The 18,667-nt window shown below is 43.8% G+C and overlaps 1 protein-coding gene across 1 annotated transcript in view; it reads right to left on the reverse strand.

Annotated features, from left to right (window-relative positions):
* The window catches only part of LOC311205889 (poly(rC)-binding protein 3-like), a gene marked incomplete at its 3' end in the record, with an annotated part of 138,321 nt that overhangs the window by 23,506 nt on the left and 96,148 nt on the right, over positions 1-18,667 (reverse strand). Inside the window, exons 3-7 of the mRNA XM_084280415.1 lie at positions 16,396-16,419; positions 16,268-16,300; positions 12,834-12,950; positions 5,787-5,918; positions 1,181-1,309 (exon numbers count right to left, since the gene is read on the reverse strand). Coding sequence (XP_084136541.1) covers positions 1,181-1,309; positions 5,787-5,918; positions 12,834-12,950; positions 16,268-16,300; positions 16,396-16,419 — 435 coding nt within the window. The remainder of the gene's footprint in view (positions 1-1,180; positions 1,310-5,786; positions 5,919-12,833; positions 12,951-16,267; positions 16,301-16,395; positions 16,420-18,667) is intronic.

An 18,667-nucleotide genomic window follows, 5' to 3' on the forward strand; every position in this document is an offset into this window, starting at 1 on the left:
CAGGGAAATAGGACCATGTCTCTCAGATTTTGCAAAGTGGCTTCTCTCATCTTCTTTAGCAAATAATTCTTTATTCTGTGAATGTCACTTGGACAATAGGCTATACACTATTCACAGAGCTGATGACTATTGCGATGACGTACTCTGAGATCTCTAACAAACTAAAATGCTCTTTAAATATTTTCTTTCTGATCTCTTGCAATTTTATAGAGGAATTCTTTCATTTAATCAGGATTTTTTTTTTTAATCAAGTCAGTCTTCCCCACTAAAAATCACTGGGGATTTTTCAGGTTTTATGCTTTTATTTGCATTAGGCTGTATGACATTTTGATGCAAAGTCTGCATGTTGTTTTGATCCATTCAGTACTTCTGAAGAGCCAAAAGCCATAGAGCTGTCTCAAACACTCTGCTGTCTCTCCCCTCTTTAAAGAATAACAGAGCAGTGGGGTGTCAGAAATTGTCATGACACAGCCCTTGACTAGACTTAGGTAAAAAACACGAACGAGAAAAAAAAGAAACCACATAAAACTTTCTAACAGAAGTGTGATAAAAGCAGGGATATTTTATGTTCCTTGTAAAAATCTGTGGTTACTAGGTCAAAATATTTCATTTTGCTTTGCTGATTTTTTTTCTGCCCAAGCTTCTATTCAATTTAATCAGATGAGAAATGTTCTTACATGAAATTATGGGAATTTTCCTCAAGAGTTAAAATACCCAGATTCTTATATAAACTGTTTTTGTATCATTTAACCTAAGAGCTAAAAAACTGGTGTCAAAAGGAAACTTTCTGGCCTTATTCAATCACCTGACCCTAAGGAAACAAAAAGTCCAGATAAATCTAAATTACACTAGTGAGAATCATTCCTATTTTAAACAATTGGCTTTCTGCCATATTCTGCATCAGAACAAAAAGCTTCTCTCTTAGAATGGGCTGCAGCTCCATGCTAGAGCTGGTTTGTTGTTCAACAGTGGCATGAAAGCCCTGGGTCTCTGATTGCCAAACCCTGCTGTGAGACACTCTCAACCACCAGGCAGGGCACTGTCTAAGAGAGTCCTCTTGAAACCCCTGGCATGGGAAGGGCAGGCAGCACCCCTGGGCGACCCAGGGCACTTGAGACAAAATGAACAGTGTGTTTGAGCATCTCCCAAGTGAGGGGTGAGAGGCCAAGCGCTCACTTACCTCCAGCATAACCACGCATATTTGTTTCACGCACTGGATGATGGCGTCGGGAGTGCCCGATATAGTCACTGCGCGCTCCGTCGAGTTTGGCAACATGTCCCCCGCCACCTGCACCTGGGCCCCTGTGGACTTGAGCAGAGACAAAGCAAAGAGAGTGTCACCCCCAGGGAAGCTAACAGCGCCTCTCAAAAGCCAGAGACTCAGCCATGTGATGGAGGGGTGCACCTCTAAAAATTTATAGGTCTTTTTCTTCTTTGCTAGATACATGATGTGCAAACTCCTGCCCAGACGGGGCAATTGGGGTCTGGCAGGACATGGGCTTGCCTGTCCAAGCCAATTTGCAAACTCTCCAGCCCTAGGAAGATGTGTCTTAAGTAGCTGTTAACCAATCAAACTGCGACCTGAATGTTAGGACAAGCCTTTTAACCCCTTCAAAGACAGACAGTTGCAATGCTGACTTCAAAAAGGAAAAGGTGAAATGAAGAACTGACAAAAATGAAAGACAAGGAGAAAAGAAAAAAGGAAAAAAAAATGCTGATAACTGAAGAAGGTCTTCTAATCAAATGAATTGCAGATAAATGGTTTTTTAATCCACTAATGGCTGAGTTCTGTCTCTGGATGAAATTTGGGGCTGCCTTACTCTCTGAAATGTCTCAGGATGATACAGAAGCACTTCTACATTATAATTAGTGTTGATTAAATATATGCATATCATCAACTTTTAGCTCATTAATGAACCCAAGGAGGTAATGAGCCTTTTTTTTATTTTTTTTTTTTATTTGATCTTGGCACTAATGTGTCTTAGCTAACACAACCCCCCAACACCCTGCCCCCCCCCAAACCCCCCCCACCCAACAAACCAAAAGAAATTAAAAAATACATGAGGCCAAAACAATCCCTTGCATTCACAAACACCCTGAAAGGCCTTTTCAGCCAACAGAAAAAACCCAGGCATTTCACATCTTACAAAGATTCCTGACCATTCCTGCAATGCAGTATTCTGGGCTTCTTAAAAAGAGCATTTTCAGTAACCATTGACTTTGTGTCAGTCAGCAAGGAGTTAATTTGTTTTCCTGCTGGTTACATACAACACATGTTATTCTTCTTTCCAAGGACTGATTAAATTACTGATTGCATCTTCTGTTCACCAGCGCTGTTTAAGGCCAGAATATCAATTCCCCGCTCTATAATAGGCTTTGGAATTTCACCATAATTTGATCAATCACTCATGCTTTTTTTGTTGTTGTTGTTGTGGGTTTTTTTGGTAATCATGTCTTGAAAATAGCACAGCAACCCTACGTGTTGTTCGTGGATACAGATTGAGTAAAAAAGACCATCCCTTACTACGTGGGGTGATGATGCAATTAGTCCTATCTCGCGATGGATGCTGCTTTTTCTGTTTGATGGTATTTGCTGTTTAACGTAGAGTTCTGGGTATCCACACATCAGGCACAAGACACTCTGTGTCTTGTACTGCAGTCATCTAGGCATTTTGCTCCAATGCCAATCTTGTTTGTTCTTTGACTTGATGTTACCCTTATGCTTAAGAAAGTGTGCAGTGTGACTTCTCACACGTTAGCTTTATCAAAACACCCATTTGGCCAAACATTATCCTCTTGCTTCCTTCTACTAGACTCGTAGGCAAGTGCTTCTGAAACAATGCTCACTGGAATCATCACTTCTGACATCAAATGAGCACAGACCAACAGACCAACCTCACCTTTAAAAATCCTAAAAGCATGCTCTGGATGAGGTTACTGGTATTTAAAATAAAATCCGAAGCCCTGACAGCTGCAATACCTTGAAGTAAGCACTCACCAGTACATGGTTCACACTTAGGCCTGCTCTGTTTTGACACAACTAAGAAATCAGCTGGACTGCTGCTGCCTGACAGTTCTCCTGGACACCTAAGAGATCCAGAAGACCAAGAGAAATCATGTGTCATGGCTGATGTTGCCTGTGACCGTGTGCTCCGACAGCAGCTGTGCCTTCTCCAGCAGCAAGGCTTTAGCCTGGCTTTGCCTGCTGCCTGCCAGGGCAAGAGCACACATCTGCTTGGTGGGATTTCTGACTCACCCAGGCAGGAACTACTGCAAACACCAACATGGTGGTGGCCATCCAGAATCTGAGCCAGGCCAACTGAATGCCTTCATTCCACCCAGGAAATGTGCTTCAACACACTAGGATCTTCTATGTTCTATGCCAAGTTCCTCGACAAAGCTTTTTTTGGGACCCCATGTTCTTAACATCTGCACAGAAATAACATTTTCTTTCCCTCAGTGTCATCAGTTTGTTGGAGAGGAGCTCTGACAAGAAGGACCTGGGGGTCCTGGTGGACAGAAGCTTGGCCATGAGCCAGCAGTGTGTCCTGGTGCCCAAGAAGGCCAATGGGATCCTGGGGTGCATTAAAAAGAGCGCAGTCAGCAGGTCAAAGGAGGTGATCCTTCCTCTCTACTCTGCCCTGGTCAGGCCCCACCTGGAGTATTGTGTCCAGTTCTGGGCTCCCTGGTATAAAAAAGACAGGGATCTCCTGGAGAGAGTCCAGAGAAGGGATACAAAGATGATTGAGGGCCTGGAGCATCTCTCCTACAAAGAAAGGCTGAGTGAGCCGGGACTGTTCAGCCTAGAGAAAAGAAGACTGAGAGGGGTCTTATTAATGTCTATAAATATCTCAAGTGTGGGACACAGGGGGAAATCTCCAGCCCCTTTTCAGTGGTCTGTGGAGACAGGACAAGGGGCAATGGCTGCAAGTTGGAGCACAGGAAGTTCCTCAAGAACATGCAGAAGAACTTTTTCACAGTGAGGGTGACAGAGCTCTGGCACAGGCTGCCCAGGGGGGTTGTGGAGTCCCCATCTCTGGAGATATTCAAGACCCATCTGGATGCCTCCCTGTGCAACCTGTCCTAGAGAAGCTGCTTTGGCGGGGGCGGGGGGTGGACTCGATGATCTCTCGAGGTCCCTTCCAAGCCCTACAATTCTGTGATTCTGTGAGCAGGAGACTCCTTTCTCCCACGTCTCAACAGCTGGTTTGACAATAAGGACTACTGAGAGGCACAGCTCCCAGACTCTTTTTGGAGAAATAAAGTAACAGCATAGCAAGGAAAAAAAAATAAACCTGACTTCTAAGTGCCTTTTATCTGCAGGTCTCAGCAAGCACAGAGATTCCTTCGAATGACATGGCTCTGAATTGTTTCTCTGTGAGCTTGCAGCAGACAACCTAGGCATGTTTTCATGAACACAGCTTACAAAGCAAGAGGCACGTGGAGGACGAACATGCCATTTGCTTGGCAAACTCTGAAACAGCTTTTGGCAGCTCTGACAGTTAATGGAAGCGACACACGCTGCTTTTACTTCCCTGTACTCAAGAAGAGAAAAAAACAGCATCCTTCAGAAGGAACTTTCTTAGAAGCTCCTGTGACAATAAAATTCCAATCCAAATGAAACAATTTGGAAGAACTTGAAAGTCAACAGGATGAGACCCTGAACTGTCCTCTGGGATCACCTCTCCTTCCAAGGCTACCATAAATTAACACTTCACAGCAAATGATGGTCATATAATTTTGATCAAAGCATTTTCCACTCCTCCTTGATGTTTGACCAAATTTTCTTTGATAGAAAAGCAAAATTCTTTTTTTTCACATTTGAAGTGAAAGTTAAAGGTTGATTAAGCCTACTGTCTTGAATCTACATTTTAGATAAAGACCTCAAAACATTTCAATTTGGTAGAACCTACAAAAGCTTTTGTTTTGATGTACTCAAATGAGAAAAATAGATCAGTGTGTTATCTTGGTACCCAACACCTCATTCCATATTGGGATGAATGCAAATGTAGAAGGAGTACTGCCACTTTCCCCAGTATAAAAATCTGAAGTGTCCTATTCCCATTTTCTCTACATAACTGAACATGTACCTAATTTCCTTGCTTGACTGATTGCAAACATTAGATCCTTGGGTTGTTACAGTCATTCATGGAAGAGTTAAAACTGGCACTATATGATAAATTTTGCGGGTTTTTGTTGGAGGAAAAAGTGGCTCCTAGCACAGCACTTTGAATGAATACTTCCAGATAACATCTGGATTAAAAACAAACCCCAATATCTATTTGGAATACATGAAATCAAGTCACCTGTGGCACAGTGAGATTAGGGAGAAGCAGGACAGGAGTATGAAAATAAAACTTTTTCCAGAAAGAGCATCAAGCATTTGATCCACTAACCTGGTCTCCCCATTGCTACTTGGTCCTTTCTCTGCCTGCAAGGGTGGTAACTGATTTGGAAATGCCTGTGGTGCTCCAACTTGGGAACACCGGAGTCTTTCTGAGAAAGGGCTGTGCCTCAAGAGAAACTGGGGGAGCCATTTCTGTTGCTAACTTGTTGCTTTGCTAAACTGTGCATCAAAGGCTAATATGTTGGAAAGCTGCTGCTTCATTGAAGTCTTTAGCTTCCCTTGGAGCAAGGCTTTTCTGGGCTTTTCCAGCACATGCTCACACACACGTTTGTGCAATGAACAAATGCCAGCAGAGGATGCTGACTGTGCACGCTCTTTAAATTAGTGCAGTAGGAGGCTGAGCCAGCCAGCGTTCCCAGCAGACATTCCCAAGACTTACCTCCCTGATTTCTTTGATTTTGGAACCTCCTTTTCCTATAAGGGATCCACACTGACTTGCCGGGACGACGAGCCGCAGTGTTACAGGGGGTTTGCTCGTCACCGTGCTGTTTGTCATTGAAGCGTTTATGTCCTGTAATCACAATGACACTGAGAATTAGGGGAGGATTTATCATCCCTGGTAAGCACAGAGGAGCTCAGAACAGATGCCCAGGGGGAGCATGCAGCCGGTGATGGTTTGTTTCTGTGGCAGGTAACAGCTCCGGCTCTGCCAGTGACAGACCCGAAGTGTGAACTGCGTGAGCATTTGTGCTGGAGAGGTCCTTTTGCTGTCTGCTGCTGAAGATCCACGCTGCAGGACCAGAGGACCATCTCTGAGGCAAGACTAGGAGGAGGAGGAGGTGATACCTGTCATTAAATCAGTCACCGTCCCTGGGTGTATTTAAAATACATGAGGTGCTTAGGGATATGGTTTAGCATAGGACCAGAACGGTTGGACTTGGTGATCTTAAAGGTCTTTTCCAACCTTGTGATTCTGTGAAAACAAATGGAAAGGACAAAGAGGCTTTTGAGTTCACAGCCCCCCCAAATTCTGATCTGGTCTCTTTCCCATTGTCTCATTTATACTGTTTGATGTCTCTAGACATCACACAAGTTCTTGTCAGGTTTGATACAAAATAAAAAGGTTAAAAATGGAATGATAAAGAATCTGTGAGCAATCTGAAGTGGAGAAAATAAGATTATTTTGATAAACATTTTGCTGCTCCCCCCTGTTCAATTTCTTGTTTGTAGCAGACCCACAAGTATTTGTAATGCTACATAATTCCTCAAATATTTTCCATCACAGCTATGTGACCAGAGCACAAAGAGCTCAGCAGAACAGCAATTACCTGTATCCAAGCACTGTAACCTATATCCCTGTATCTCATTACACAGTGAGAGTACACACTGTGTTCTCACGAGCATTTCAGTATACGACTTGTTGCAAGGTTTACATTGCTTCAAAATATTTTGTTTGTTCAAAATCTTCCAGACAAGACAAAACAATCCCTTTAAAGTCTTTATCACAGAGGAAAAAAAAAAAAAGCTTATCTTCCCACTGATTGACAGGATGCTGCTGAGAGCACTTAGGATCCCCCCAAAAAGCACCACAAGCTGTATGGCACCTGTCCAAAAACTCGTGAGAATTTCAATGTGTTTTGCTAATGCTAGTTGTGAGCTGAAAAGACCATTTCATTCATCTGTGAGATGGCACAGCACAGCTATTCCACCCTTCACAGAAATGCTACCCAAAAGATTAGGACAGGAATGACAGATAAACATGCATTTCATATTCATTTAACTAATTTATGATGCAACAAGAGTTTCAGAAGACAGAACCCCATCAAGACTACCACTTCTTGAAAAAAAAAAGAAAAAAAGGTGCCTATACTGTGTGATCCCCCAAATTAAAAAAGAAAAAAGTACTTTAAACAACTCTGCATGCCTCATTGAGCTTGTGTGGGAGCCCAGTGACACCAGCATTGATTCCTACAGTACCTCCACATTGGTAATGGCAGTGTTCTTCCACCCAAGAAATGGCTTGGTGTGACCTTGCTTAGTTTAAAAGAGAAGAAAAAAAGTCTTGAATGGAATAAGGCATTGCTGCATGCCACAAGACAGCCATCAACTCATTCCTCTGCCAGCCAGTAACTCACATTTTGTTCAGTGCCTGTGTCAGTAAGAGACTGCAATCCAAAATAAAGTGAGAGGGACTGCAGAATTTTGCAGTGCCCATGTATCTGAAATAAAGCTGGAAGATGCCATCTCACTGTGTCATGTTTGTGTCAAGTGGAGGCACACAATCCTCCAGATGTAGGTAAATAACCCTCGTCAGCCACCCAGCGCGACCCTGATGATGTCTCCCACTTCCATATCACACCCGGCCTCACCTCAAAGCCTCCACCACACTTAGTGCTTTCAAAAGCGGTTCACAAAAATTGGAAGCTGCTATCCCTCTTTCTTTCCTGCTCATCCTTTAAAAAGAACTAAACCTAAACATGCAGGCTCAGCAGCGTGCTCATGAAGGTATCCATCCAGCCTAAGAACTCAACAAAAGGGAAATGAACAGAAAAAAATACCCTCCAAAACTGCAGGATCCCAAGTCAGGTTGGCTGGAAAATTTCTCACAAAACGGCTGTCTTTCAAGCTGGGAGATTCCTATTTCTTTAATCTCTTACTTCCTGTGGCACTTCCTTAGGGTTCTGGAGGATGCTCAAACTGGACCTTGTGTGGCTTTCTGCCTGCTTGTCTGGGCTGCTCCTCACCCAGGATCCACTAACTGTGAGCCTGGAAGTGGTGGGAGAGCCAGCTCCCACTGTTGAAGCCTCACATCATCCCTAGCTCTTGTCATCCTGGAGTCACAGTGTCTGAGGCTTCCCAAGACAGCAAACTTGGCAGTCCAGAAATCTACCAAACCTCCAGAGAAAAGCGTATCAGAATTCTTCTTTCCTGGTTTCTAAATGAAATGTTAAACCTGCCAGTCTTCACATCAAGCATGAGGCTGTGAGGCGGCTCATCGCTTGGCAATGACCACCACAGGACACACTGTAGTTGCAACAGCAAGAGTTAATGTTTGTCAAGAAGGCATCATCTCAACTGCTTTGGTCACCTTCCTTGCCTCTCCCCCTTCTTCCTAGAGCTGAGAAAATTCTTCATAAATGTTTGGAGATGAACAAAGAAGCCTCCAAACCTTTTCTTCTTTACAGCTCGGAAGGCCAATGGTGTTCTGGGCTCCATCAGAAGAGGGGTGGCCAGCAGGGACAGGGAGGTGATTGTCCCTCTCTACTCTGCCCTCATGAGGCCCCATCTGGAGTCCAGATATGGGGTCCCAATACAAGAAAGATGTGGAACTGTTGGAGAGGGTTCAGAGGAGGGCCACAGAGATGATTAGAGGGCTGGAGCACCTGCCCTGCTAAGAGAGGCTGGGGGACCTGGGCTTGTTCAGCCTGGAGAAGAGAAGGCTGTGGGGGGACCTCATTGCAGCCTTCCAGTACTGGAAGGGAACATACAAACAGGAGAGGAATAAACTTTTTAAAAGGGTAGACAATGGCAGGACAAGGGGGAATGGATTAAAACTAAAGGAAGGAAGGTTTAAAGTAGATATTAGCGGGAAGTTTTTTACAGAGTGGTGAGGTGCTGGAAGAGGCTGACCAGAGACATGGTGGATGCCCCGTCCCTGGAGGTGTTCAAGGCCAGGTTGGATGGGGCCCTGGGCAGCCTTGTGTAGATCCAGGCCTGGAGGTTGGTGTTCCTGCCTGTGGTAGGGGGTTGGAACACTGTGATCCTTGGGGTCCCTTCCGACCCAGTCCATTCTTTATTTGGAGAAGGTCTGACCACTGAGTCCTGCCTGCTGGTTATTCCAGCGCTTAACTACCATACGCTTCCCGTGGATTACGCAGATTTATATCCACAGCAAGAACTGCCCCACTCACTGGTGAACTTACAGCTGCAGTCTGGCAGTGACTGCTCTACAATGTCCTCGCTCACATCTCCAGTGGTCTGCCCGGCCTAGTGCCATTTTTTAATAACTCTCTTTTTCCTCTGCAGTGAACACTTCAGTTGTTTGTGTAATTACCTACCTAGCTTGTAAATTCATCATCAGGCTGCTAGAAAATCAACTTTTATTAGGAAGGTTGTCAAAGCAGAGTGATATAAGGTTGCAGAGCAACTGCAGAGAGAGCAGTCCTTTGGATCTTTCTTTTTTTTTCTATCTATCTGATACATTTTGAGTTCTTTTGCTGACATTGGAAAAGTATTCCAGGGCTCTTAGCTCTTTCTAGACCTGCTTATCCCCAGCTATACAGCTGTAGGGCTGAAATTAAGGGTTCAAGGGCTTCATGTCAAAATGCTTCATAGGGGCATGCGTAACAAATGCCAAAAGATCTTTGAGCACAGCAGTCTCACACATGCATCTCTGCTCTGTTTGAAGGTGGCTGCAATAACCAGAGCTGGGACAGGCACTGTCTGTCGGGGGTTCTCAATTGGTAAGATGGCAGAAGATATCTCCAACAAAAAGATATGCATGAAAAATAACATTTGGTAGCTAGCTCATTTATAGTTTCAGAAACAATACTTTATTTTGCCTCCAAAGTGTTACAGTTACCTCATTTTATTGACAGGAATAATTACAGGAAACCTAACTGATTACATGAGACATTTTTCTTTACCACCATTCTTTTAAATATATCAGAAGCCAATTATAGTAAAACTAAATGCAGATATTTCAGAATATATATAAACACAGTACTGAGTGTCAGGGGTTGCCAATACCTCTTCACTAATATCCACGAGGGTAGTCTACCTCTAGTACCTACAAGGGTAAACAGGCATACAATCCAACCAGAAGCCCAAGTTTCCAATTCCTTTGCCTATTGCTGCGAGCTGAAGCACTTTCAAAGGCAACATCTCATTGGGTGGTGGGGTGGGGATCTGAAGCTGCACGGCGTTCAATGTTTTTGTGAGAAATGCAGCGTTATTCCCACTGGTTACTCGCTTTGGTGGGAACTGGCAGGGATTGCCTCTGTTACTGACCCCCTTGGCATTTCCCAGGATAAGACCCTGAGCATAACATGGTTTTTGTGTAGAGAGCAGGCAGACTGCTCTCTCCAGGTCTCCGTGGATCGGATGGTATGTTGCTGTACACAAAGCTGCCTCTGGAGCTGGAAGGAACAGGATCGGTAGAAGATGGGTAGGACATAAAACTGAGAAAGAAATGACAACAGGTGGCTTTAAAATCGGGCTGGACAGAATTACCTGTGAGAAAAGAAGACTGAGAGGGGATCTTATTAATGTTTATAAATATCTTAAGTATGGGACACAGGGGGAAAAGGCCAGCCCCTTTTCAGTGGTCTGTGGGGATAGGACAAGGGGCAATGGCTGCAAGTTGGAGCACAGGAAGTTCCGCACCAACATGTGGAAGAACTTTTACACAGTGAGGGTGACAGAGCCCTGGCACAGGCTGCCCAGGGGGGTTGTGTAGTCTCCTTCTCTGGAGATATTCAAGACCTGTCTGTACACCTCCCTGTGTGATCTGTCCCAGAAAGTCTGCTTTGGCGAGGGGGTGGACTTGATGATCTTTTGAGGTCTTTTCCAACCCCTGCAATTCTGTGATTCAACCTCAAAATCAAATTATCTCATTAATAACTGGTCTGGGGGGAAAAAAAAGGCATTCTTATAAAATGTACCATGTCACAGAGCCAGGGTACTTTCTCAGCATCTTGAAATAACTGGAATGTCACACAGGACAATCTGGAAACGCATGAAGGATTGGAGAAATATAAATGGGATTCACATTTGCAGTACGAAAAAAGGGGTAATTTGTCTGGGGACTGACAGGAATGTCTCCTGAGACTGAACAGGTTCCCTCCCAAGGCACCTGAGCAGGAGCTGGGGATACCTGCCAGGCACAGCACAGATGTGTGCAACACATCGCACTAGTAGGAGGCGAGGCATATCCAGCAGTGGTTGGGCTATGTTAGCATGGTAACTAGGACAGGGGATGGCTAGCACCACTAAATAAGCCTTTGTGGAACTTCATTTGCCACCTGTCCACAATTAACACACACACACTTAACAGGAACTGTAACTGGGAAAAGGTAGAAAGGGACTACTGGGGTCACAAGAGGGGTGGGGATTTGCATCCTCTGAAAGACAGAGCTTGGCTTGCTCAAGACCACGCAAGGGAGTGAGGGGATAAAACTGTTTTGTAAAAAAATATGTCTAAGAGGGGAATGCTCAGGAATGGCAAGGAATTAATTATTTAAACTAATAGCTAGTGCTGGCACAGAAACAAAGGTGGAGAAATTCTTTGTGAGTAAGTTCAGGTGAGGAGCAATAAGAAGTTGTCCATTATCAGAGAACTAAGGTTTTGGATCCAATATCAAGAAACAAAACCAAAACTAACTAGCTTTTGCTCATGCTGTGAAGTTGCAAGATGCAAGACACACTGCTTATGTTAGAAGACAACTGCATCTGGTAACCCACAAGCTCTCTTCTAGTCTGGCTGCTCTACATGTGAGCAATCACCATGGGTAGATAAAGGCACACACTGACATTTCCCATCAGTGGCAGCATCTCCCAGTGCTACGGAGAGGTGTGGAGGCTCACTGACTTGGGGAAATAATGGGACTCTTAAGAAAGGGATTCACATTCCTTTAGTTTAATCATCAATGTAGAGACACAACCACTTTCTCCTGCTGCAGGTGATTCAATCTACCTGTCTGCAGGCTCTTCCTTTAGGAGAAGGTGAATTGACTTCTGCAGGGGTCGCTGTCTCCCCAGAGAGGAGAGATGTCTGGGCTGGACTTGTGATTTTGAAAGTAGAGGGCATTAAATCCTCTAGTCTGCTGGCTTTTCTGTGAGGTTTCTACTTGAAGTAGTAACCATATCTAACTGTAGTTGGTCTGTGAAACCTGAGGAGATCCCAGCACTTTAGATATCTGCACAGAATGGCTATTCTACAGTAACATAAGCTCTCGCCTCACTTACTCCTAGTGCCCTTATTTTAATTAATTTTAAAAGACAAGCTTTAACTATGGTAATTGGCAATTAGTAATCATATAGCTTGTTTTTAAAATAATTTTTTTCTAGTTAAATGAGATCTATATTCATTTTGACGTATATAAAATTTACATCAATACCAAATGGAATCCTATAAAAACAGAGCTAAAAGTTAGGCAATTATTCTTTTCAAATCAAACCCACAATGGGACCAGAAATTTTCCAGGACATTTTTCCTGCCATTAGTGCACATTACTAGAAGCAATTGCTTTTCCCTGAAGCCTCCAAAAAGCAAAAGAAATGATCAAACAGCTTGTAAATTGACCCATTATTTTTCTTCACCGTTACTGCCAAAAGCATTTATAAAAATACAACCACTTGCACTGCTATTAAATAGAACATTAAACAAATCATATTTAACATTAAAGCAAACACGAGGAAATTCAGTGTTTGTATTTTAACTTGAAGAGAGAAAAAAAAAACCCACCCCTGTATTTTATTTGCTTACCTCTTCAAATTTTAGTGCAATCATAGAAAAAGCTTTAAAAATGGCATCTGTTGGGCCTGTTATTGTCACAATTCTCTCTGGACAGGAGCCTTCCGAAATATTGATTCGAGCACCACTCTGTCAAAAAGAATAAATATTTTTCAAATGTATACCTCCCAGGGAGCAAACTAAGTAGGATCAGGGATGCAGTTTGGGAAGGGATATCTTGAGGCATCTAATTCCCTCCCCTACATCTGCAGCCCCAACATCATATGATTTCAACACAAACCGATGGCACTCCAAACATTCATCTAACCGCAGGAAGCCGGATTCTGTCTGGGTAAATGCTTCTGCAGCCTTCATCACAGTATGCAAATAGCACCTCTGTAACTCCAAGCTGCAAATAATTGCATAATCAAGTCTTCTCCCTTCCCTCTTGCAGGGTTGAGTAGGCCCGGAGCTGCGGAATGTCAGACAAGATGCACCTCTCTGGTTTGCAGGCCTAAAGGCAGGGCTCGGCTTGTCTAGCTGGGGTGGTGCTTTGCACTGTGGAGAAGGTCCCTTATAGATGTGTCTCATGTGAAGACAGTCCACTAATATGCACTGAACAACCCTTTAAAGGAGTCTGAACAACCCTTTAAAGGACTAGTGGCAGGACAGGTAACCGTAATGGTGGTACCTCCGTAAAGCAAGGAGCCCATTAGAAGGAGTTAAAGAACAAGCCAGGATGTCTGTCAGGTATACTTAGTCCCCTTTATGCCACCGTTGCAGTGCAGAGAAAGCCTCTAAACCAGATGTAAATATATTTAAGAGGATCTCAGTGTAGATAATGACCAAATCCAGTTCAGGTAAGACCTACCCTATGCCTTCCCTGAGGTTTTGGCCATGGAAATGTGTTAATACAGGCTGAAAAAAAGAACCACTGGAGCCTCAACTCATCCAAAGGTAATTATCTTCTTGAGGAACTGGGCTTGAGCAAACATGAGATAACCTGTGTTAGTTTGCCCCTTTGCCTTCAGGGTTACCACAAATCAGCTGGTGTGCTGTGTCTCTGAGCCCTTATTCACATGCATGCTGCTGCACAACAGCAGTTTCCCCATATGACAGCAACCAACTGATAGAAAAATCTTGCTGCTGTGGACTTGGCTGGCAAATGTACTCAGCACTCATAGATTAGAAAGGTAAGCTGGCACATCTGACAGGCCAACCTGAGTGGGACTTGCCCTCATCAAACACCAACACTAGATCAGGAAGGAGATCAGAGCCCAGGGTTCCTTCATGACAGTGGCAACATCTGGCTGCCACCATCACATGTCAACCTGGGGCCATGGGACTCAGCCTGGAGCAGAGCAGGCTATGTGCACAAAGCACGTCTCTTCCTTTGAAAATGGAGCCATGGGAGCTTGTCTGAAAGAATGCTCCACTGTGGATCAGTGGCAGCCAAAATTCACAGATGTTACTCCTCCAAAAGATGACTGGTCAAAGCAGAGCTACAGCAATTATGCTGTCATGTGGTGGCATCCCTATTTGTGTAGGAAGTCAGCAGCTGCAGGCCAGGTAATGGAGGATTTTATATTTTTCTTGAGGTCTGCAGTTGTCTCTGACATTTCCCCAGTGACAGAGCAAGACAGAATTGCATTTCATTCCGCAAGCACGGCATGCAACCTGCCATATCTGTCAGAAAAGCCAAAATAAAGATGCATTTGTCTTTTAAAGAAGTAATGAAGAAAGTAGTCATCTAAACAAGGACCAAGTTATCATCATGTGGAAACATAGCTTCTTTGGCCTTTGCTGATAGAAAGATGCATATAATTCATTTATTTTAAAAGAAACCAACCAAGAAAGTCTCTTGTGACCACATGTATGTGACAGTAGGTTTTCTAGGACTGGAAGAAGAACATCTGATATTTATCTTGAAAAACTAACCAGGGATCATAACTCTTCTGTAAGATGTTTAACTCAAAAGTCAGGAGCACTCTCCAATGACAGCTTCCCTTTTATGCATGGTATTTATATATAAAGATATCTGCCCACGATCTTAATTAAAAATTAAATTAAAATGTGTTTAATCAACTGTCAGGATTACCTAGTATACTGGAAATATTTTTTCTTGTATTTTTTAAAGTCTTAGCAAATGTACTTATGTTTGACAACATGGCTGGAGACTCTTATCATCAATAAAACTGACTGAGCTCTGAACTCAGTCAGCCTGACAATGAACTCCCTGATGCGTATATTTAAAGATGGATCTCAGCAATTTTCTTTGCTGCAAATACTTTGAGATTTCCCTGCCACAGACCTTCTATCTGTGTATGAAACAGCAAAGCAGCTGACACAGTAATGTACTGCAGCTTTACCAGAACCACAGTGCCTTTTCTTGAGGCTTTCTCTACACACGTTGTGCTCCTCAAGTTCTAAACAGTAAGGATCTGATTTTTGACTAACGCTTTTGGTGCTTGCTTCAAAGAAGGAAAAGTACATGGATCTCCAGGTAAGATGTGCTGCTCTGCAGGACAAGCCATGGGTCTGTAACCTCCACCTGGTGCAATCCTCTGAAGACAGTGCAGCTTGCTCTGCGGCAGGGAAAGAATCCTGCTGACACCGTGTCACGTTTTAGTGCTGAGCTTCTTTGTGCCTACAACCTTCTCAAAGGGTGTGAATGGTGGGTGTGCAGGTCTACCCTGTCCACATCCTACTCACAGCTGGAAGGTGGTGAAAAGTTAAGGCTTTGCCAGGACATGGTGGGGGGATTATTTGGCCTGTGCAAGTCTAGCTCCAGCCCTGCTGAAATTTGTGTCTACTCTCAAACTTTACGGAGCATCACTCTAATGAGTGGGTTCAGATATTGGAAGCCATGTGCAGGAGCAATGTCTGTATGCTAAAGAAAAATACAGTGGTTTTGATGCACAGCATCATCTGGCTAAGCCTTCCCTGAGATATAACAGCAGCAGGTATACTGCTACCTGCACAAAAGACTCCTGACTGCTGCGGTGATAAGGAGATTACATCAACAACAGTGTTTAATTTAGGCCAGCACATTTCAATGCCACCACTTGCAAATAATGGTGATTGATGTCCACGGGGCAACAGGTGCAAGCTGGACTGCAGGAGGTTCCATGTTAACATAAGCAGAAACTTTTTCACTGTGAGTGTGATGGAACACTGGAACAAGGCTGCGCAGAGGGGTTGTGGAGTCTCCTCTGTCCAAAACCCACCTGGACATGTTTCTGTGTGATTTAGTCTAGGTGATCCTGCTCTGGCAGGTGTGTGTGTCTGTGTACTAGATGATCATCAGAATTTCCTAACCAACCCCCTAGCATTCTGTGATTCTGATTCTGTGATTCTGTGATTAAATTAACTGCCCACTTGATGGCAGTGTCGGTCCGCACACGTTGCTTTTCCCTGTTCTCTGAGCTGGAAAGAAAGGCAAGTAAAGACATCAAGACTTGTCTTACCTCCTCCCTCATCTTCTTAACTGTCTCACCTTTCTGTTAAAAGAAACAGAAAAAATAGTTAGCCTGGGCTGATGAACTGATATACAATATTTTGACATGAAAATAAAGAGAGAAAGTAATTTCCTGACCTTTCCGATAATGCTTCCAACCTCCTGAAACAGAAGAAAAAAAGACAGTGTGAATGACACGATTCTCTACAGAGGAGCATTTGCTCTGCTCCTAAGCTACTTCACTGTCACTTGTAGCCCCTTCCACTGCAGCTGTATACAAACATGCCGTGTTAGATACAAAGGGGCAGGCTGAGAATGCGGCTTTGCAGCTTACTGAGGGCGTGGGGGAAAAATACCTTTAGCAGAGACTGATCTTGAGGTTACAGATCAGTCCTGCTGCTACCAACACAGATAAACACCTATCAGAGAATGGAAAGGTAAAAAATAATAGAACAGCACAACCTGCAAGAGAAAATTGGATATAGTACAAGCATCAAAATAATTGCTGATCTCCCTGAGGGCAGGCTTTTACCCTCTTTACATCACCTACTATCTAGAGCTGAATTTCCATGCTACTTCCATGAGTGAACCACCTGGTGGCCTGTCTTAATCCCCCTATTAAGCACTTAGAGGACAATGATGGCTAATCACTTTTTAGGGATTTGGAAATCACTACTGGGCTCCCATGATATTCTATGAAGGCACAGAAGATAACTAAGAAATGTCACTTTGAACATACAATAGGGGAATGATTTGGTGGTTCTGGTAACATTCCAGGGGTTAGAAACTTGGAGCATAAAACTGACAGGTAGAAAAAAATGAAACTAATGACTCTAAAATGAATAGTCTAGACATGTTGCACAAATCACACATGTGTGACATCAGTCTAGAAATCATCTGATGGAGAGGAGACCAGTTAAAGGAAAAAAAATCCCCCTCCTATATTCAGATTTTGAAATCTACTTCCATACTATATTTCCGTGACACACAGTGTTTATACTTGTCTGACCCACCCTGAAACACAGTTCCAATAATAAGACTTTAAAAACCGTCCTCCACTGCCCTATTCAATGATGGACTCGTGATAAAGTAGTACTAACTTCACCTGCAGTGATCTTGAAAGCCATTTCTCCCCACAAAGTTGTATGTGAGCTCATAATATGAAGCTTCTCGTGCTTGTGGCTTGTCACAGCCCGTTCACAAGATGTAAGATTTCTCAGCAAGAAGACAACCTATCTCAGTGAAGAACTTTGGTGTATGGTTTCTTTGCACTGTCTGCAAGTCTGCAGATAACACCAGACTGAGTCAATACACTGCTGGACAAGGATGCTGTGTGCAGTCACCCAGACAGGCTGGAGAAATGAGAGAAACCTTGGGGAGCATCACAAAATCAAACACAGAGTCCCACATCTGGGATGGAACAAGCCCGTGCAGCAGGACAAGCTGGGCAAAAACTTGCTACATGAAACTGGCTGGTCTGTATTAGCAGGAGTGTAGCCAGCAGGCTGGGGCAGATGGTTATAGCCTTTGCCTTGTGTTTGTGAGACTGTGCCTGGAGAATTGGGTCCTGTTTTGGGCTCCTAGTACAAGACGGGCAAGGACACACTGAAGTGAATCCAATGCAGGGACACCAACTTGGTTAGGTGGCCAGACCACAGGATGCCTAAGGAGAGGCTGAGAAAACTGTGTTTGCCTTTATGAAAACAAGACTTGGGAACAATCTTAGCTCAGAGCACAATAAGGAAAGAAGTTGCAGCATCAGGTTCCTACTCAATACAAGGAAAAAGCTTTTTACTATGGCTGTACATTGGAACAAGCACCCAGAGAAGTTTTGGAGCCTCCATCCATACAGGTGTCCAAACGCAGGCTGGGGCCCTAAGCAACCTGCTCCAATAGGATATGATTGATCCAGGAGGTCAGACTGGAGACCTCTGGGGGTTTCTTTCAGCCTTCATAGGTCTGTGATTCTTCAAGCATGGCCTTATATCCACTGAAGTCAGTGCCTAACTGGCTACAAAGTTCCTCAAACCCAATCTGGCCTCTTGTCAGGTTTGTTTTCAAGCTTTAGTTTTTTCTGTTTCTCATTTTCCATTTTTATTTCCCTTTCTAATTATCTTCCAAGATGGGGTTCTACTGTCTTGCACATGATGACCACAGACCAGGTGTTGTCTAGGCAGACATTGTACATGTTCCGTAGGTATCTGCCTTGCATTGCAAACCTATAGTTCTGCTGGCTGATGCATGGCAGACCTTTACACAACACACAGCTGTGCTACTGTTCTTGATAAAGCTTCCTCTGTCTGTCTGGGACCGTAAGACATCTGTACATCTGTGCATACAATGCAAAGAAGCAGCTCTGCGAGAAGAGGAATGGATGAAGTGGACTTGCTGCAGTTTTGTGTCTTGTGAC

Source organism: Gallinula chloropus (assembly GCF_964237585.1).
Source record: "Gallinula chloropus genome assembly, chromosome: 2".
NCBI classification, from domain to species: domain Eukaryota; kingdom Metazoa; phylum Chordata; class Aves; order Gruiformes; family Rallidae; genus Gallinula; species Gallinula chloropus.